This window comes from Podarcis vaucheri (assembly GCF_965113315.1).
Source record: "Podarcis vaucheri genome assembly, chromosome: 9".
Classification (NCBI taxonomy): domain Eukaryota; kingdom Metazoa; phylum Chordata; class Lepidosauria; order Squamata; family Lacertidae; genus Podarcis; species Podarcis vaucheri.
The window spans coordinates 2,142,853-2,164,333 of record NC_138767.1 but is presented as its reverse complement, the minus strand read 5'-3'; the positions used below and the strand labels follow the sequence as shown (position 1 = coordinate 2,164,333).

At 48.9% G+C, this 21,481-nt stretch overlaps 1 protein-coding gene and 1 long non-coding RNA gene across 17 annotated transcripts in view; one reads left to right on the top strand and one right to left on the bottom strand.

Moving 5' to 3' along the window:
* The window catches only part of LOC309539891 (uncharacterized protein), a 108,346-nt gene that overhangs the window by 25,359 nt on the left and 61,506 nt on the right, over positions 1-21,481 (top strand). For 7 of the 16 annotated variants that reach the window (XM_082236274.1, XM_082236275.1, XM_082236268.1 and 4 more), the window contains one exon: positions 14,696-15,498. In XM_082236274.1, the coding sequence (XP_082092400.1) occupies positions 14,696-15,303 (608 nt within the window). In that variant the 3' untranslated portion in view covers positions 15,304-15,498. Of the gene's footprint in view, positions 1-7,135; positions 8,123-9,865; positions 10,853-13,146; positions 13,260-14,695; positions 15,627-19,530; positions 20,478-21,481 lie in introns of those variants that run through there. The other 9 variants (XM_082236264.1, XM_082236271.1, XM_082236265.1 and 6 more) reach the window with 7 other exon arrangements.
* Positions 13,080-21,481, bottom strand: part of LOC309540165 — a 69,794-nt gene continuing 61,392 nt past the window's right edge. Inside the window, exon 2 of the long non-coding RNA XR_014223089.1 lies at positions 13,080-13,706. This is a non-coding gene — a long non-coding RNA (uncharacterized lncRNA). The remainder of the gene's footprint in view (positions 13,707-21,481) is intronic.

The window sequence follows — 21,481 nt, the reverse complement described above, 5'->3', positions numbered from 1 at the left end:
TCCTCCACCGACTCTTCTCCCCGGTCACAAATTCTGCCAGTCATCTCTGCCAGTTCCATGTAGTCCATGACCTTCACCTGCCATTCTTCCAGTGTGGGTAGCTCCTGTGTCTTCCAATATTTCGCAATGAGTAGTCTTGCTGCTGCTGTTGCATACATAAAGAAAGTTCTATCCTTCTTTAGCACCAATTGGCCGACAATGCCCAGGAGAAAGGCTTCTGGTATATTTAAATACCTTTTTCAATTCATTATATATCATTTCCCAGAAGGCCTTAATCCTTGGGCACGTCCACCAAAGGTGAAAGAATGTACCCTCAGTTTCTTTACATTTCCAACATTTATTATCAGGCAAATGGTAGATTTTTGCAAGCTTGACTGGTGTCATGTACCACCTATAAATCATTTTCATAATATTCTCTCTAAGGGCATTACATGCCGTAAATTTCATACCTGTGGTCCACAACTGTTCCCAGTCAGCAAACATAATATTATGACCAACATCCTGTGCCCATTTAATCATAGCAGATTTAACCGTTTCATCCTGAGTATTCCATTTTAACAGCAAGTTATACATTCTTGAAAGTATCTTGGTATTGGGATCTAACAATTCTGTTTCCAACTTTGATTTTTCCACCTGGAAGCCGATTTTTTTGTCTAAATTGGATACCTCTCTTATTTGAAAATAATGAAGCCAATCTCACACTCTATCTTTTAATTTCTCAAAACTCTGCAATTTCAATTTGTCTCCTTCTTGCTCTAAAATCTCCCAATATTTTGGCCACTTGGCCTCCATATTGAGGTTTTTTTTTTAGCTTTTACCTCCATTGGTGACAACCACCTTGGGGTTTTGTTTTCAAGTAAGTCTTTGTATCGTATCCAGACACTAAACAGTGCTTTCCTGACAATATGGTTCTTAAATGCCTTATGTGCTTTAACCTTGTCATACCACAAGCATGCATGCCACCCAAAAACATTGAAGGGCTTTAAAGGTCAAAAGCAGCACCTTAAAATAAAATAAAATAAATAAAGGTCAAAAGCAGCACCTTAAATCTGACCCTCTACTCCACCGGGAGCCAGTGCAGCTTGAAAAGCAATGGGTGAATATGCTCCCATGGCAGAGACCCCTTGAGGAGCCTCGCTGCAGCATTCTGCACCCGCTGGAATTTATGGGACAGCTTCAAGGGCAGCTCCGCGTAGAGCGAATTACAGTAGTCAAGCCTGGAGATGACCGTCACATGGATCACTGTGGCCAGGTCGGGGCGGGAAAGGTAAGGGACCAACTGCTTGATGTGGCGAAGGTGGAAAAATGTCGCCTTGGCTGTTGCTGTAACCTTGCGCCTCCTTGGAAAGGGAGGTGTCAAGGATTACACTCAAACTCTTAACGGAAGGCAATGGCACTAATTGGGCCCCTGCAAGAGAAGGGAGTTGGTCCCTCATCCCCATGCCATCCCGACCCAGCCATAGGACCTCTGTCTTCAAAGGATTTAGTTTTAATCGGCTCCCACGAAACCATCCAGCCACAGCTTCCAAGCATCTGGTCAGTGTGTTCGGGGCCGAGTCGGTGTGGCCATCCATCAACAGACAGAGCTGAGTGTCATCAGCATATTGGTGACAGCCCAGCCCAAAGCTCTGGATAATCTGGGCAAGGGGGTGCATTAAGATGTTAAAAAGCATCGGGGAGAGAATTGCGCCCTGCGGCACTCCACACACCAAGGAGTGGCGCGACGACATTTCCCTCCCTAGTGCCACCCTCTGTCCCCGACCAGAGATAAAAGAGCACAGCCAGTTACGGGCTATGCCCTGTATCCCCACGTCTGCGAGGCAGTGGTCCAGAAGATCATGATTGACCATGTCAAAGGCTGCTGACAAATCTAAAAGGATCAGCAGTCCTGACCCGCCTCGATCCAGTTGTCTACGGAGATCATCTGTTAGGGCAACCAGAGCCGTTTCGGTCCCAAAACCAGGACGGAAATCGGACTGAAATGGATCTAAAGTCGATGTTTCCTCCAGAAACCTACCAAGCTGTTCAGCAACCGCTCTCTCAATTACCTTACCTAGATATGGAAGATTTGAAACTGGGCAGTAATTAGATAGGTCTAAGGGATCTAGTGAAGTTTTCTTTAAGAGTGGACACACCAGTGCTTCCTTCAGTTCCCCTGGGAATGTCCCCGTGTCAAGAGACAAGTTGATGATTTCAACCAGGGGGGTCCGCGCGACATCTGGACACTCCCTAATCAGCCAAGATGGGCACGGATCAAGGAGGCAGGTGGTGGGCCTACCAACTTGGAGGAACCTATCCACATCAGCAGGGAGTATCCGATCGAAATGGTCCAACACTGGACCTGAAGTCAGTCGAGGGGCCTCCAGTTCAGTCACTGTATCTAAATTGGCAGGGAGGTCACGGCGGAGCAACAGGACTTTCTCTGCAAAAAAGCTTGTGAATGTCTCACAGCTGTGGGTCGAATTTATCCTTAAATTTGGTTGTCCTCCTGAGGACGTTATTGACCTAATTATTCTAAAAAGTTGTGCCGGGCGAGAGCTAGCGGATGCAATGGAAGCTGCAAAGTAAGATTTCTTAGCAGCTTTCATAGCCATCTCATAGGCTTTCATAAGCATCCTATAAGATGTTCTTGAGGCTTCGTCACGAGTCCGTCACCATACTCGCTCTAGCCATCAAGATCCCGCTTCATTTTCCGGAGCTCCTCAGTAAACCAAGGGGCCCGGTTTCGACGGGGTCACAGAGGGCTCTTAGGCGCGATCTCATCAATGGCTGCCAAGAGCCAGTTGTTCCAGTCCTCTACAAGGTCATCTAACGAGTCGCCAAGAGGAGCGGGGTCCCGCAAGGCTTGTCGGAATCTATCAGGATCTATCAGTTTTCGCGGGCAAGCCCAAATAGGCTCGCCACCCGAGCAGGGGAGGAGCGGGAAGTCAATCTTGGCTTTCAGAGCGTAGTGATCAGACCATGGGACTTCCAAGGGGGGAGCATGATCACATCTATGCCAGCCCCAAAGATCAGATCCAGCGTGTGGCCTGCTTGATGAGTGGGGCCCAAAACAAACCGGGAGAGCCCTAGTGTTAAAAAGCGGTAAGAGTTAAGGTGTCTCCTTGTATTTACTGGTTCAGGCCAAAATGCTTGCAAATGTTTCATCTGACTTTAGGCTTAGGAAAATGGCGGGATGGGAGAAGGAATGCCCCTCCCAGCCATCATGGGGAAGCACTCTGTGTCTCCAAATGAGGCTGCATTATTCAGTGCATAATCTATGGGAATCATTTCCGCAAGTGGCATTGTTTCTCTTATTATTTTCTAGTAATAGGTTTGTTTTGTGGATTTTATAAGGAAATCTGTTTTTAAGGGGATAGGTTCAGGGAGTGAGTCCTAGCCAATGGGATGGCTTGGGCAGGTTCTACGGGGGGGAGGGGGGATTTATTGGGACACCCGATTTCCGTGATCGTGGGCAGGAGGAGGAGTTACGCTAGGACCAGACCATGTCATTACCGAGGGGGCAGGTTTACTCGTCGTTTGGAGACTATCCCTGCCTCCGGGTCTGGTCCTGACCAGAAGGTTACAGGTATCAACAAGGGTGTCCCACATGACCTTCAGGTGCTGCTGTGTAATGCCAGGTCAGTGATCCAGAAGACCACTGCCGTCCATGACTTGATCATGGATGGAGAACTTGAACTGGAATGTGTAACAGAGACTTGGTTGGACGAGGCATATGAACCTGTTCTTGCTGGTGCTTGTCTGCCAGGCTTCCCTTATGCACAGCAACCCAGGTCCTGTGGGTGGGGAGGGGGGGGTTGCAGTGATTTTTAGGAAGTCCTTTGTTTTCATTGGGCGTCCTTATTAGGAAGACCCACTTCTCTAAAGTTGGGCAATAGGGGCAGTACAGGATTGCTATTGGTGTACCAACCTCCCCGCTGCACCAAGGATTCCCTGCTCACACTGCTTCAGGTCACGTCGGATGTTTTCCTGGAGCCACCCATCTTGGTCCTGGGTGAGTTTAACATCCATGCCAACATGACCTTACATGGCGCTGCTTGGGACTTTGTGGAAAGCATGGCCTTCATGGGGCTGTACCTGAATAAGTTTGATCCAACTCATAGTGGCAGACATGCCTGGTGTTCACCTCTATGGATGTGGGTGATCTGACACTAAAAGTGAAACAAAAGAAGTGCTATGTCGGATCACTTCCTGTTGCAACTAGACTTCTCCGCTACCATCCCCTGCATAGGGAAGTGGGACTGATTAGAATGGTCCGTCACAGCCACTTAATGGATCTAGATAGTTTCCAGAGAGTGGTAGGGGATGTTTTATCCCATGTTGATGGCCTTTCAGCTGATTTACTGGTGGCTCGTTGGAATGCGGTGTTAACTAGGGTTGTTGACTTGTCTGGTTCCGAAGTGCCCACTCTGATTGCATGGAGTCTGGATGACCCCTTGGTTCTCCCCTGGGCTGAGGGCAATCAAACGATGGCTAGAGTGCCAGTGGCAGAAAACCCACTCTGAATCAGACTGAACACGGGTTACAGCTCAACGTTGAGTCTACCAAGTTTTGATAATGATGGCAAAGAGGACCTTCTTCACCGCCTCTATTGCATCTGCAGAAAATAGTTCCAGGAGACTTTTCCAGGTGGTCTGGAGTTTTACAGATCCACCTTTACCAGCTTGAGTCCAGCACGGACTGCAAGGTCTCCTATGATGACTTCACAAAGTTTTTTGCAGGTAAAAATCAGATTCGGAGGGAGGTAGACCTCACAATGGGGCAGGGTTGGGGTGGGAGAGTGCCAGAGCTCTGCCTAGTCATGTCGCATGGGAACAATTCCAGTCTGTTACATCTGAGGATGTGGAGACAAGTGAAACTGACCACCTATTTCCTTGATCCTTGCCCATCCTGGCTCATAAAGAGAGCTGAGAAGGGGTGGGCGATGAGCTGTGCGGGGTGGTGAATGCTTCCCTCTGTGTGGGAATCTTCCCATACCCACTTAAAGAAGCAGTTATTAAACCTCTTCTTAAAAAGCTATCTTTTGAGCCTAGCCATCATGACCAACTATCGCCCAGGCTCATTCTTGGGCAAGGTGATTGAGCAGGTGGTTGCTGAACAACTCCAGGCACGCCTGGAAGATGCGGACCATTTGGATCCCTTCCAGTTGGGATTCAGGCCTCATCATAGGACTGAAACTGCCTTGGTCACACTGGTCGATGATCTCCGGCAGCCTAGGAGCTGTTTCCTAGTTCTGCTGGATCTCTCAGCAGCCTTTGACACCATCGACCATGACATCCTTCTGGACCGTCTATAGGGGCTGGGAGCTGGGGGCACTGTCATACAGTGGTTCCTCTCCTTCCTCCTGGGCTGTGTTCAGAAAGTAGTGTTGAGGGATGAATGTTCGGATCCCTGGGTGCTCACTTATGGGGTGCCTCAGGGTTCCGTCCTCTCCCCGATGCTTTTCAATATCTATTTGAAGCTGCTGGGAGAGATCATCAGGGGGTTTGGGCTGGGTGTTCATCAGTATGCCGATGATACCCAGCTCTACCTCTCCTTCAAATCAGAAGCAGTGAAAGTCCTGTGTGAGAGGGTTGGAGGATGAACAGTGGCTAACGCTGAATCCTGACAAGACAGAAGTATTGTTTTGGGGGGACAGGGTGGGCAGTTGTGGGGGACTCCCTGGTCCTGAATGGGATAACTCTGCCCCTCAGATATGAGGTGCGCAGCCTGGGTGTCATTTTGGACTCACAGCTGTCCATGGAGGTGCAGATCAATTCTGTGTCCAGGGTGGCTGTCTGCTAGCTCTATGTGAGATCCTCTCTGCCTGTGCCCTGTCTCGCAAGAGTGGTGCATACTCTGGTTAATTCCCGCTTAGACTACTGCAATGCCCTCTACATGGGGCTAGCTTTGAGGGTGACTCAGAAACTACAACTAATCCAGAATGCGGCAGCTAGACTGGTGACTGGGAGCAGCCGCCAAGACTATATAACACCAGTCCTGAAAGACTCACATTGGCTCCCAATACACTTCAAAGCACAAAGTGTGGGTGCTGAACTTTAAAGCCCTAAACAACCTCAGCCCAGTATACCTGAAGGAGCGTCTCCAGCGCCAAGGCCCTTCTCGCAATTCCCTCACTGCGAGAAGTGAGGTTACAGGGAACCAGGCAGAGGGCCTTCTCAATAGTGGTGCCTGCTCTGTGGAACACCCTCCCATCAGATGTCGAGGAGATAAACAACAATATGTTTTTTAGAAGACATTTGAAAGCAGTTCTGTATAGGGAAGCTTTTAAAGTTTGCTGGTTTACTATGTTTTTATGTGTGCTGGAAGCCTCCCAGAATGGCTAGGGAAACCTAGTCAGATGGACAGGGTATGAATAACAAATTATTGTTACTATTACATGAAATGGGGAGGCTTTGCCACTGCCACTCCTGTGCCTTCTGAGATCGCACATCTGTGACTACCAGGTTCCAGCGAGAGATCCCAAGAGGTCTGTGAGATCTCCCTGGAATCCGGAAGCCACAGCCGCTTTTCGTTGCTTTTCTGGTGGAGCACTTCTTTGCCACAGGAGAAGTGAGGAGACGCTGGGGCCGTGGCGAGATCTTGCGAGTGTTCAGTAGGAGCAGGTGGGGTGCCTTTGCGGGATTCCAGTGCCCGAGGAGGCTGCCTCAGTCCGCTTCATGTGTGGTCCGGCCCTGCCTGTGATTTCTCAATCTGGTGTTCTTGGAGGTTGGGGTTCTACTGAGGACGCGGTTCAATTCTGACCGAAGAGCTCGATGGTGCCGGTAAGCCCACGCTTGGAGGCTGATCCCTGAGCAGTGACTGTCCTCGAGGAATATGCAGAGCATAGGGGCAACTCTCCAGGGATCTTCATGCCTCGTTCGCATGGCCATCTTCTTACGAAGTTTCAGTTCTGGACAGGAACTAAGAAAACACTTGAGCAGCTGGTGCTGGGTGTGTTGGAGGTACTCTGGGCCTGCTCATTTAGGATTACGGTCGCCCCAACTGCAGTACACCTGGAGACACCTTTGAGAGGCATACAAAACATAAACAAGTCATGTTTAGCATCTTACCAAGCACCGATTGGCATCTGAAAAGCCAGGGGAAAGAAAACTGTCCGGAGTTGCAATTTACTGATGATATTTTTTGTTGACAGATGGCTGGGATGGAGGCCAGCGTGTCCAAGTCCTCATCGCAGGCCACCGTACAGTTCTTCAGGCCAGACGTAGTGCGATACGTTCCAGTCTGGGAACTGACTTGGGTCTGAGCCACATGGCCTCTGTTCAGTGGTTGGGCAAGAAGAGTTGCAGGTGGAGTCATCTGTTGCACAGAATCTTCCATGACAGGGTGGTCTGGCAGAAGCTGGACATTGTGGTTCTGCACTTGGACGACTTTGAAATGAAGTTTATGAAGAGTGAGGATATAGTTTCTCAAGTGGTAGCGGATTTGGAGGCATTTAGGCAAACGTGGCCGGGGATCCTTATCCTGTGGTCCAGCATCTTGCCCAGGAGTGCCTCATGCACTAGAGCGTTCATGCAGCGATTGCGCCAAAAGCGGCAATATATTAATAGAGAAGTGAGAATGGCGCTGTTTGCAACGGGGGGTGGAATGATATCTCACCCCCAATTTAATCCCAATAGGAACGAACTTTACGGAAAGGATGGGATTTCCTTGTCTCCTGCTGGGAACGATGTTTTCCTCTCTAATCTCCACAGAGAAATAAAAGCACATATTCTGCGGTGGTGGGGGAACATGGACTAAGCCGAGCTTTATCCTCCTGTGAAAGGGGAGAAGTTGGCAAAACCGCGAGTACCCCAAATCCCTTTTCAGGTTGCTAAGCGGCTCCAGGGGGACCTGTGGGGCAGGAAAGGGATCTCTCTTGATGTTGACCCGTGTCACTTGCCTGGATTTGTGGGGCTCCAAGGGTGCATGAGTCAGCCAGAGCTCACCTTAAGGGGTGCGGTGGGGGGAGAGGAGGGCAATGGAGACCACCTTCCTCCCTGCAAGATAGGCTTGGCCATTCACGACAGGATTTGGAGTCTCAGGAGAGACTTGGACTCCTGCCCACGCGTCTCCTCCTTTCCTGCCTGCCGTTTGTAAGTTACTCTGCTGTAGTTAATAAAGTGACCCTCTTTAAATCCCACACTTTGTGTCTTGCCTCTTTAGTCCTGGCCACCTCGTATGGCTGTCTTCAACTGATCCAGACCCAAGACCTATCTCTGAATAACAACAAAAACAACAACAACTATTTTATTTTATTACTTGTACCCCATCCATCTCGCTGGGTTGCCATTCTGGGTGGCTTCCAACAAATATCAAACATAATAAACCATCAGACATTAAAAACTTCCCTATACAGTTCTGCCTTCATGATACCTAACTTTATTTTTTGTTCATACTTAATAGTGCTAACCATATGTATTATTAATCACACAGAGCAATATACATTGTCCTACCTTAGCGTTACTTTTAAATAAGAACCCATGATTTTTATACTTTGCCAAAAGACTGGAAAGCATTTTAAAACCGGCTCTTGATATATTTGGAGATGGCTCTCTGAACTTCTCATTGTCTCCTCTTGTCCAGACTAAACATGGCCAGCTCCTTCAACTGTTCCTCATAAGGCTTGTTTTCCAGACTCTTGATCATCTTGGTTGCTCTCCTCTGCACATCCTCCAGCTTGTCTATCTATCTGGTGCCTAGAATTGGACACAGTATTCCAGGTGTGGTTCAGCTAAGGCAGAATAGAGTGAGACTAGGACTCCCCTTGATCTGCACCCTGTACTTCTGTTGATGCAGCCTAGAAGAGCGTTATTGCTGAATTTCTTTTAGTTTGCCATTGTTCACTGCCTCGGGCTGCAGGAAATGTTGTTCATGCCCTACATACAGTTTGCATTTTGGTCAGGCAAGCAGGCTGAGATCCTGACCTTGCCTCTTGGATGTGAAATCTGCAAAAGGGCAGAGGGCTCTTTTGCTGGAATCCTATAGGTATCTTGTTGGCTACTGTGAGAACAGGATGCTGGACTAGACGGGACACTGGCCTCATCCAGCAGGCTTCTCTTATGCAGCCTTAGCAGCATCAACACAGGGAGCATTTACAACAGGGCAGTTGGCAGCTAAATTGGACATTCTGAGTGTGCCTTGCAATCAGGGGTGGTGTGTCCTATTTCTCCGCCTGAGATGAAATGGGGAGGCTTTGCCGCTGCCACTGCTACACCAAGGACTCGCTTTATGGAATCGCACGTCTGCACGTTCAATGAGATATCCCAAGAGGTCTGTGAGATCTCCCTGGAATCTGGAAGCCACAGCCACTTCTTGCATCTCTGGGGGGCACTCCTTTGCCACAGGAGAAGTGAGGAGACGCTGGGGCCGTGGCGAGATCTTGCGAGTGTTCAGTAGGAGCAGGTGGGGTGCCTTTGTGGGATTCCAGTGCCTGAGGAGGTTGCCTCAGTCCGCTTCATGTGTGGTCTGGCCCTGCCTGTGATTTCTCAGTCTGGTGTTCTTGGAGGTTGGGGTTCTACTGAGGACGTGGTCCAATACTGACCGAAGAGCTCGATGGTGCCGTTAAGCCCACGCTTGGAGGCTGATCCCTGAGCAGTGACTGTCCTCGAGGAATATGCAGAGCATAGGGGCAACTCTCCAGGGATCTTCATGCCTCGTGTGCATGGCCATCTTCTTACGAAGTTTCAGTTCTGGACAGAAACTAAGAAAACACTTGAGCAGCTGGTGCTGGGTGTGTTGGAGGTACTCTGGGCCTGTTCATTTAGGATTGTGCCTCAATTTGGAAACACCTCTGCGAGGCTTCTGTACCGTTGGGTTTCTGAAAAGCTGGGGAAAAGAGAACTGTCCGGAGTTGCAATCTACTGACGATGTTTCTTTTTAACAGGAGGCCTGGCTGGAGGCAAGCGTGTCCGAGTCCTCATCGCAGGCCACAGTATTGTTCTTGGCGCCAGTCATAGAGCGAAACACTACAGTCCGGGAGCTGACTTTGGTCTGAGCCCGGTGGCCTCTGTTCAGTGGTTGGGCAAGATAAATTTGAAGTGGCGTCAACTGTTGCCCACAATCTTCCAGGATGGAGTGGTCTGGCAGAAGCCGGACATGGTGGTCCTGCACGCAGGTGGCAATGACCTCGGGTTGATGCCGTATAACAAGTTGCTTAAGAAAGTGATAGAGGATTTGGAGGAGATTAGGCAAAGGTGGCCGGGGGTTGTTATCCTGTGGTCCAACATCTTGCCCAGGAGAGCCTGGATTAACATCCCAATCATGAAGCTATTGTGCAAAAAGCGGAAACGGTTTAATAGACAAATGAGAATGGCGCTGTTTGCAACGGGGGACGGAACGATATCTCACCCCCAAATTAATCCCACTAGGAACGAACTTTACGGAAAGGATGGGATTTCCTTGTCTGCTGCTGGGAACGATATTTTCCTCTCTAATCTCCACACAGAAATAAAAGCACATATTCTGCGGCGGTGGGGGAAGAAGGACTAAGCCGAGCTTTATCCTCCTGTGAAAGGGGAGAAGTTGGCAAAACCGCGAGCACCCCAAATCACTTTTCAGGTTGCTAAGCGGCTCCAGGGGGACCTGTGGGGCAGGAAAGGGATCTCTCTTGAGGTTGACCCGTGTCACTTGCCTGGATTTGTGGGGCTCCAAGGGTGCATGAGTCAGCCAGAGCTCACCTTAAGGGGTGCGGTGGGGGGAGAGGAGGGCAATGGAGACCACCTTCCTCCCTGCAAGATAGGCTTAGCCATTCACGACAGGATTTGGAGTCTCGGGAGAGGCTTGGACTCCTGCCCACGCGTCTCCTCCTTTCCTGCCTGCCGTTTGTAAGTTACTCTGCTGTAGTTAATAAAGTGACCCTCTTTAAATCCCACACTTTGTGTCTTGCCTCTTTAGTCCTGGCCACCTCGTATAGCTGTCTTCAACTGATCCAGACCCGAGACCTATCTCTGAGTAACAACAACAACAACTATTTTATTTTATTATTTGTATCCTATCAATCTGGCTGGGTTGCCATTCTGGGCGGCTTCCAACAAATATAAACCATCAAACATAATAAACCATCAAACATTAAAAACTTCCCTATACAGTTCTGCCTTCATGATACCCAGCTTTATTTTTTATTCACACTTAATCGTGCTAACCATATGTATTGTTAATCATACAGAGCAATACACATGGTGCTACCTTACTAGGGAGGAGACCCTGGGGCTCGTAGGGGGTAGCCTGAAGAAGGTGTCAGTGGAGTGAGTTGCGGCTGAAAACTGCAGATTCCATCCCAGAGATCATTACTGAAACGGAAAAAATCTGGGTGCATGGTTGCACTGCCACCCAGCTCGTCGGACAGAGTCCGCGGGTCCCTGCGGAGAAGAAAGGAGCTCAGCCGGACACAGGAGCAAACTACGAAGATCCGAGTTTATTGCACAACAGGTTCAAAATGGCATTGAACCCTGAGAATGGGGTGACATAGGCTTTTAAAAGTTCCCTCCATGCCCCATGATACATTGCAAAAAACGTCATGAATACATTATGGAAGGGTCGGGTTTCTTTGGGTTACATCATGAATATGTTACAGAAAGGTGGGACTTTGTGGATTAACATTTCAGAGAAGGGAGGGGAAGTATGCAGAGTGAGAGATATGCAGAGGTAAACACTTTCTAAGTACCGGTGGTGATGAAACAATAGTTCAGATATGCATCGTCTGTCACCTGGCATTGCCCAGGGAAAGGGCTAGGCAGAATGATCTGACAGGATTAGGGTCTTCCTGAGTACGTGACCTGTCGTTCCGGGGATTATGGAGTCGGGGGTAGTATCATGGAGTCCGGGAAGAGCTGAGTTGAACAATGCCAAGATGAGGGAAATCGGAGTTACGGTTGATTTTATATTAATTTCCGAAGGTTTCAGCCCTTTGCCGGTCAAACGGGTATCAATGGATACATTGTAGCAAGAATGGATACATTGTAGCAGGATTTTGACAGTTTTGCGAGGTCGCTGGTTTCAGTTCCATTGTTCTCACCGTGGGGGGCCGTCATCGGCTTGTCAGGGGGTTAAATGAGGCGTGCAAGAGCTACCTGAGCTAGTCCTGCAAAGGGAATGCATTTTCCTGATTGGCTAAAGCGCGGCCATAGGAATAAGCGGGGATACAGTCACACACGGTCTACTCGTTATAAGTATGGAGCGCGAATAGACATAGCAGAGAGATAGGGATATATATATATATTTGAGCTTATTTCGCTCGTGGAAGAGAAGGGAAAGGAGCGTTTCACCGGGGTCTGGGAAAAGTGTGGTGCTTATGCAACGGTGAGGGGGAGCTGAGGGTGAGTGTACTGTGGGCACCCTCGAGGTCATCGCCTCGGATGTTCCCAGAGGAAGGGGGAGAGAAGGCACCCCCCCTTTCCGTATCAATTACGAAAAGTGTGGAAAATAGAATTGCTGCTATCATAACACTCTCATGCAGATCTGCAGTGCGAATGTGTCTGGAATATTGCATACAGTTCTGGTTGTCTCATCTAAGAAAGGATGTTGTAAAGATGGGAAAAGTTCAGAAGAAGGGGAACAAAGGGTTCCAGTGGGGTGGATGGCATTTGGGGCTTTTCAGTTGAGAGAAAAGGTGAGGAAGAGGCAACATGATAAAAGTTTATGAAATGATGCAGGGCATGAAGAAATTGGATAGGGAAAGGTTTTTCTCTCTCTTACAGCACTGGAAGTAAGGAAGCAGGATAATGGTAGAATCAGGACAGAGAAAAGTAAGTGCCATCCAGTCCAACCCCCTGCAATGCAGGAATATTGGCTAAAGCATCCCTGAGAGATGGCCACCCAACCTCCGATTAATAACCTCTAAGGAAGGAATCCACAAGCTCCCAAGGGAGACTGTTCGACTGTTGAAGCATTCTAAGTTCTTCCTGCTGTTGAGTCTGAATCTCCTTTTTTGTAACTAGAATCCTACCCCCCCCCCCCAGAGCAGGAGAAAACAAGCTTGCTCCATCTTCCATGAGAAATTTGAAGATAGCGCTCTTATCTCCTGAAGAAGTGTGCATGCACACGAAAGCTCATACCAATAACAAACTTAGTTGGTTTCTAAGGTGCTTCTGGAAAAAAAAATATTTTGTTTTGACTACGGCAGACCAACATGGCTACCTCCCTGTATCTCTCTTATCTCCTCTCAAGTCTCCTCTTTTCCAGGCTAAAGATATGCAGCTCCTTCAAGTGCTCCTCATAAGGTTTGGTTTCCAGACCCTTGAACATCTTGGTTGCCCTCTTCACACCTTCTAAGTTTGTCAATATTTGTCAGGCTCCCTCTTCCCCTTTGGCTGTGCATCAGCAGAAAAAAGCAATTAAGAGTCCCTTACCAGTTTAAGAGTGTTTAATGATCATAGAGAAATAACACCGCAGCCATTCTTGGAGTGTAGGTACTCCCTTCACTTGCTGGATCATTACCTTGTCATGGTGAGTGGGCTTGCACGTTCCTATGACCCTTGTGAGCGAAATAAAAAATTATTATTATTATTATTATTATTATTATTATTATTATTATTATTGCAGCATCGGATGAGTGAAATTGCTAACACTTAGTCTAGTAAGAAGGGCACGCTCCTGAGATGCTTCTGCAGCCTCTGTCCTCTCCTCCTCTGCAACATTTGCTGAGTCTGAACCGCTTTCTGCGCCTGGCTCTTCCGGCTCGAGAAAGCCTGCTGCCTCTTCAGCACCCCACCATTCCTCTCCTCCTCCTCTCTGCCCCACCACCACTCCCCAGGCTCTGAGCCTTCCTCCTCTGCCTGGCTGGTGCCCCCCAGCTAACCCCCCACATCACGACAAATTGGGACTAATAATAATAATAATAATAATAATAATAATAATTTATTATTTATACCCCGCCCATCTGGCTGGGCCTCCCCAGCCACTCTGGGCGGCTTCCATAAAAACCAAAAATACAATAAAATATCACACGTTAAAAACTTCCCTGAACAGGGCTGCCTTAAGATGTCTCCTGAATGTCAGAATGTCAGATAGTTGTTTATCGCTTTGACATCTGCTGGAAGGGTGTTCCACAGGGCGGGTGCCACTACCGAGAAGGCCCTCTGCCTGGTTCCCTGTAGCTTTGCTTCTCGCAATGAGGAAACCGCCAGAAGGCCCTCGGCACTGGACCTCAGCGTCCGGGCAGAATGATGGGGGTGGAGACGCTCCTTCAGGTATACTGGACCGAGGCCGTTTAGGGCTTTCAAGGTCAGCACCAACACTTTGAATTGTGCTCGGAAATGTACTGGGAGCCAATGCAGGTCTTTCAAGACCGGTGTTATATGGTCTCGGCGGCTGCTCCCAGTCACCAGTCTAGCTGCCGCATTCTGGATTAGTTGTAGTTTCCAAGTCACCTTCAAAGGTAGCCCCACGTAGAGCGCATTGCAGTAGTCCAAGCAGGAGATAACCAGAGCATGCACCACTCTGGCGAGACAGTCTGCAGGCAGATAGGGTCTCAGCCTACGTACCAGATGGAGCTGGTAAACAGCTGACCTGGACACAGATTTGACCTGTGCCTCCATGGACAGCTGTGAGTCCAAAATGACTCCCAGGCTGCGCACCTGGTCCTTCAGGGGCACAGTTACCCCATTCAGGACCAGGGAATTAGCAGATAGAATGAAGTCCGTTAGGAGATGGCATTCCAGGGCACACCTGCACCCCTGAACTTACACTGTCTTGTTTATTTTCTTGGTTTTTTGAGGATTGGCCACCAAGAAGGTATGGATTTGCGGGCACAGCGTTGTGTATTGGGCTGAAGTCCGCGCAGTTTCGTCCAGGTGGGGCAGCAACCTGGGCTTCCCTTCGAATATAGAGCTGTCGTGGATCAGCCAGAGGGGAATGAGGTGGCATCAGCTCCTACCATTGCTGACTGCTCGGATCTCTACGGTGGGCCCACCTGATATCATCATCTTTCACCTGGGTGAGGAGGACATGGGCCGACTAAGGATTTGTTACCTAGTCAATGCTATCACTGAAGACTTGGAGACCTTGCACTTTCAATACCCACGGACCAGTCTCTGTTGGTCGGAGCTACTGGAGAGGCAGCGCTGGCCTATTATTCCGTTGCCTGGCACCCCGGAACCTCAGCAGGCATCCGTGAACAAATCAAGGGAGAGAATAAGGAAGAAAGTGAACAATGCCGTAACGCACAAGGTGCAGCAGCTGGGTGGCTGGGTGATCCGACACCCTGACATCACAGTCCAACGAGAGGCCTTATTCCGGCAGAATGGGGTAGACCTCTCCGATGAGGGACTTGATGTTTGGTTGACTGACCTGGTGGGAGGCCTAAAGTATTGTTTTCAGATGTGAGCGGTTTGGCGGCAAGCATTTCCTTGAGGGCCGGTTGATGCATTGGATAGGCGTAGTCTTGGATTGAGGGGAGGCTGTAACCTCTGCCTACCCCTCCGGAAAAGGGATCCGGGAGAGATGCTTCTGCCCAGGTGGGGGCTAGGGCCATAGCACTCCCCAGGTGCAATCCAGCAAGGGACTTACTCTTTGATGCAGGTCACTTCCAGTTGACCCCAAATTAAGTCCTTCCGGCAGACGGGCCAGAAATTGTTGGTTCTCCCTGATGCCTATGTGAAACCTCTTACACCAGTAGCTAATAAAGCCATGACCTGATTTTACCCAAATACTACTTGCCTTGTCTCTTTATTCATTGAATTTAAGGGGTGGGGGTTTCCGTAGGACAGGGGATGCATGGTCACATAATTCCGCTCCCTGTCCTTGGTTGGCGCCATTGAGTGCCGGCACGTCCTCCACCATGAACAATCTGATGAGGGAGGCCCCTTGGGTGACTTTGTGGGCAGCAAAGGAGGTCCTTGGGCTGAGCTTGCTGCTGGGGAGGTGGATCCTGGCTGCTTGCTCAAGCGAGGGGGCAGACTCAGTCTGGTCCCTGGGCATCTAACCAAGGCCCCTGGCTTGCCTTAACAGCCACTTCCTTATTTTAGGATGCTCTTTGGGGTGGGGATTTCTGAAAAGGTGGGAAGGTTGGGGTTTGCTGCAAGGCGAGTTGGAAGTTAGGGCTCACCCCCACTGATTAATTCTCCCTGGGGTCTGAGAATTTCTCTCCGTGCCTTGCAAAAGCTCAATCTTATGTGCTGAATTGGATCTTACCAGATTGTGTGGAAAATCAGAAGAGAGGTTTTCCATAACCCGAGCTTCAGTGCAGAGGCGAGGAGGGGAAGGTGATAACTTCAGCAAGCCTGGCACTTCTTCAGGAGCAGCAGGGAATTTATGCAGTGAAGGAGAGTTCAGTGTTTTGGTTTTGATAAGGGTCTGCAGCGTAACCAGGAACTTGAAGGCTGAAGTTAGAAAAACAAGTTTGTCTTTTTCTGCTGCATCCCCTCTCTCAAATTGGGAGGCACACTATCCTGTCTACTGCCTTGGCAGCAGGACACGATGCAAGATCTGACGTGCTATTATTTTGCTATGGTTTAAATGGGTAATAGTCTTGTGCCATCTCAGACTGCATCATGTGTCATGGTTCACATGGTCGAAAGCTTTTCCATTTCCTACAGAGAGAAAATGAACACATTGGGGGGACGGCTAGGCTTCAACCCGTCCCTGACATGCTTGTTTTCTACAAGCAGGGATATTTTTTTAATTGCCCAGGAAGTAGACTGCCTGTGCCAGCTTCTGCCTTTGACAATATGGGGGCTGTGTAGTAGGTTGGATGGCTTCAAAAGGGATTAGACAAGTTTGTGGTGATGATTGGCTCTGGAGCAGAGCTGAGCGTCCTGGATTGTCCGTGATCTCCAGGCGGATATTTCTTCTGAAAAAACCACAGAGGGCTGTCCACAAGTGCCACAAGGGTTCGACATGAACCCTCAAAGCTTGCTAAATGACAGCTGGCGAAATCTAGTTAAGCTAATTTAATGCAGGGTAGTGGAGACACATATCAAGGGAGGCTTTCGACAATCGGAGGTCAGGCGGCAGAAGCTGAATGGGCCAGTGTGGAAACAGGAGCATTGGAAGTGAGCGCATGAATGGACATGCAAGATCCTCCCAACCCTATAATGACATCTGTTTTTGTAATTAAATTTGTAATTTTGTAATTAAAGGCAGCATTCGTTCCATTATTTTATCCTTTGCCAACTGGTGCCCTCCAGCTCTTTTGTGCTGCAGTGCCCATCAGTCCAGTTTGGTGAATGCTGCATTGATTATTGCCTAAGAAGAGCCTGCTGGTTAAAAAGACTGAAAATTGTTTACTGAATGTATAGGAGAAAATTGTGTAAAACGCTGGTAGCATTAAGATAAATTTAACAGTGTAAATAAGTTTTGATGGATGTAGCAATGGATTACTAATGGTTTAGTTCATGTGCAATATGCAGGGATTTATGATATGCAAAATGAACCATGGAAGGAGAAGAAGGGAAGTCATAGATGTAAGGTTATTTAAATGCATATTTGAAATGTAATTTAGAAAAGTTAATACAATTTATTTATTTTTTTAAAAAAAGAAGAGTCTGTTGGATCAGCCTTAAGGGGGCCAATCTAGTCCAGCATCTTCTGCGTTCACTTCATTATGCGTTACGTTTTCTTTTGCTAAAATAGCTTTTGTTGCTCTTCCTGTGTGCTGGGCTTCCCCTCCTGGGGTAATGGCGCTCCAGGACCTGACTTTGGCGTCTGTCAAGTATGCAAAACAAGATTTACAAGCGGCTGCAGGAAACAGACCAGTGCGAATTGTCCAGGCAGTTTCTTTTGGCATTTCTTGAGATGATGGCTCGGGATAAGAGCTCTTTCGCTCACAGGCTGTTTCCCTCTTTTTCATCCCCTTAAAGACTTCGGTCGCGGAAGCGCCAGTGGATTGAGCTGGGTAATAATGGTGGCCAAAAGGCAATAGTGTGTGCAAATTGGGCAGAAACCTGCCATGAGTCATAGCTAGTGTTTCCATCCCACTCACCCAGCAGACTTCTGCTTCTGCGCTAGAACTACTTCCTCCTCCTCTCCCCTCTCCCATGGTCTTCTGCACTCAAAAACTGCTCCAAAATGTTTGTGGAGTCTCCAGATCATTTTTTTTTGGGGGGTGCACAGTGAGAGGAAGCAATCCTGCTGCACAAGTGGAACTCCATTGGCGAACCATTTGAGACAACCCATTATTTTGATGATGATGATTTGGCTTACGCCCCAGGCAGGTCACTTTGGTGTTGCTAGCGCACTGTTAGTCTTCTCCCCTGGAGGTGTACTCCATTGTCGCTTGGTGTAGACTTTATTGATACTAAGCCGCGCTCCCTGGTTCATGCTGCCCATTGTAGGCAACATTGATTGGTGTTGCTGCCAGTCTGTGAGGACAATATTTGATTCAGGCGGGCTGCCTGCCAGTGTAGACATTATTGACCTCAGTGGTTTGCAATCTTGTGTATACGCAGCTGTCTTTTATCGTTTGCTATGCCTGCCAACAAGAAGCAAGCTTCTGGTGCTTCTCCCCCACGCACTAGGCACAGGACTGCTAGAGTATCTCAGTACTCTGCTCCTTTGTCCTGTTGTGTTTGGGTCTGAACATCGTTTTCCCCACCAAATTTATCCCGGGGGTTAATAACAACATGGCTGACGCATTATCTCAGTTCCAGATGGATAGTTTTCCATTTTTAGCGCCCGAGCCCCAGCAGTTACCAGAGCATTTTTTGGAAGCTTGACGTGATGCAGGGAGTATCTGGCTCTTGCACCATCCATGCTTAGATCCTACAAAAAGGCGTGGTCCGATTTTATTGCTTTCCGCACAAAATCTAACTCAGACCTTGCCAGCCTCCTGCGGAGGATCACGTATTGCCTTGTGCACCTCTGGAGGCTAGGTCGCATGGCTAAAACATTATCCATCCAATCTGCTGCTCTTGCCTTCTTCAGCAAATGTATTTTCTGTTGAACCCTGCACAGCATTTATGGTATGTAGGGCGATGAATGTTGGGGTAGACTTCAACCACCAAACACGGAGAGTAGAAAAACGATCACTTTTGACCTCCTTTACCATATCTGTAGGGTTTTAACAGTCATTTGCTGGTTAAAATACAAGTCTCGCCTGTCTTGGCAGTATATGTCATAGCATTATTTGGGGCCCTCAGAGTGGGCGAAGTTGTCAATGAGGGTGAGCCAGGCATTTCCTCCAGGGGGTTACTGTTAGAGGACATAAATTTGTCTTAGAATTGGTAATATGCATCCAACAATCTAAAATCAGGGAAAGGAGCCCTTATCAGACTCTCGGCATCAGAGCACAAGGGCCCGTGTCCCGTAAAGGATGCCAGGAGATACCCCTGCTTCAGGCGTCCTGGTCCGGGCCCCTTCCTTATTCACCAAGATCGCTCTCGCCTGGCTCAACACCAGTTTACCCGCGTGATGCGGAAAGCTCTCCAGGCCTGTGGTCTCCCGGCTGTGGATCTTGCTGTGCATTCCTTTAGGATTGGTGCTGCCATGATGTCTGCCCATTGGGGTGTGCCAACCGACAGAATCAAGGATATGGGATGCTGGAAGTCTGATGCATATAGAAGGTATATCTGCAAGAACCCATGGTAATCATGCTCTGCACTCCTTTATTTTCAGGTTGCCCCGAGATAAACATATGGATCGTAGGACACTGTATTATCCACTGGGCCCATGTGCGTGCCATCAATACTGGCTTGGGTAGCTGCCTAGGGCTTCCTGAAAATGTCAGTGTCTCCTGGGTCACAAGGTGTGACTTGAAATGGGAGGAGCTTATGCCAATCGTGATGGCCAGAGCTGCCTTGCATGGCCCCCCCAACGCTCTGATTGTTCAACTTGGAGAGAACGACCTGGGTCAAAGGAACGGCAATGACCTAAACATAAGCATGAGAGAGGACTTTGCTAAACTGGCTGTTTTGTTCCCAGACATGACCTTAATCTGGTCTGAAATGCTGGTGAGGCGGTATTGGCGAGATTGCTCCCGCCCGCACAGAATCGACAAGGCCAGGAAAGCTATTAATCGTAGGGTGGGATATGAGGTGCAGCTCTTGAATGGACGGGTGATACGACACCCCAACATTACTTACAAGCAGGAGGAGTTGTTTCATAATGACGGCGTTCACCTTTCCGATTTGGGAAGTGATGTTTGGCTGGTTGATATCGTCAAGGGCATTAGGGATTGGCTGCAGGTGTGAGGGTGTTAGCAGCGATCCTTTGGGGCTTGAGTGGCGGTTAGGCATTGGGTAAGTCTTGTTTATGGGAGGGGAGATTGTAGCCTCCGCCTGCCCCTCCTCGTTAAGGGTATCCCGTTAAAGGGATCCGGGTGTGTGGTGCCTGTCCAAAGCCTGGGCGTGGGCTAAGGCCATGCCACAACCCCTTCAGGGACCCTGGGGGTGCCACGATTTGATGTATATCATAGGGCTCCCTCTACCGGTGGTTTATTCTTAGGAGGCTCCCTGCAGATGGGCAGGAGTCATGATATAGTCTTCTTTCACCCAGTGCCTAAGACAAACCGCTCACGTGTGTAACCAATAAAGTTGTGGCCCATTTTATCCCATTAACCTAAATATTTGTGTCTGTTTTTTTATTATCTAAGGGGGCTTAAGGGCCCGGGGCCTCGACACGCAGTGAGACCAGGCTTGATTTCTGTTTGAATCCAAGACCATGGTAGGCAGTAGCCCCCAAGCTGTGGGGTCATCCTGGGGTTCCTTTTGCCCGTGGGGAAGGCCACTTCAACCTGCTGCTCCCACCACCACCTGTAAGTAGTAAAGAAGTAAATTTTTATCTATACCCCGCCCTGCCCGGCCAAGACCGGGCTCAGGGCAGCTAACATCAAATATCAAATACATTAAAACACAATCAAACAATTGATTAAAATACAGTTTAAAAATTAGAATCAGGATAAAATTAAGTAACTGCCCATGAATTACAACCATAGGGGTTGGGAACCTCAAGTATTCATCAGGGCCAGCTATCCATGTTGATCCCACATGAGCCAATAAAAGGGCCAAAGAGGTAACTTACAGGGTTCCATAGAGGGAGGTCAAATTGGGCCCGGACCGAAGGCCATGCAGAACAGCTCCATCTTACAGGCCCTGCAGAAGGATGTCAAGTCCTGCAGGGCCCTGGTCTCCCGCAATAAAGCATTCCACCAGAATGGGGCCAAAGCCGCAAAGGCCCAGGCCCTGGCCCTGGCTGAGGCCAGTTTAACCTCTTTGAGACCTGGGACCTCCAAGATACTATTATTTGTGGACTGTAAGGTCCTCTGCAGGGCATACCAGGAGAGGCAGTCCTGTAAGTACGAGGGTTCTAGGACGTATAGGGCTTTAAAGGTTAAACCCAGCATCTTAAACCTGACCCTGTACTCCAGCGGGGGCCAGTGCAGATGGTATAGTACTGGATGAATGTAGTCCTATGGCAAGGACCCCGTAAGGAGCCTTGCAGTGGCATTCTGCACCTGCTGGAGTTTCTGGGTCAGCTTCAAGGGCAGCCCTGTGTAGAGCGAGTTACAATAATCGAGCCTGGAGGAGACCGTCACTTGGATTACTGTGGCTAGATCAGGGCGAGAAAG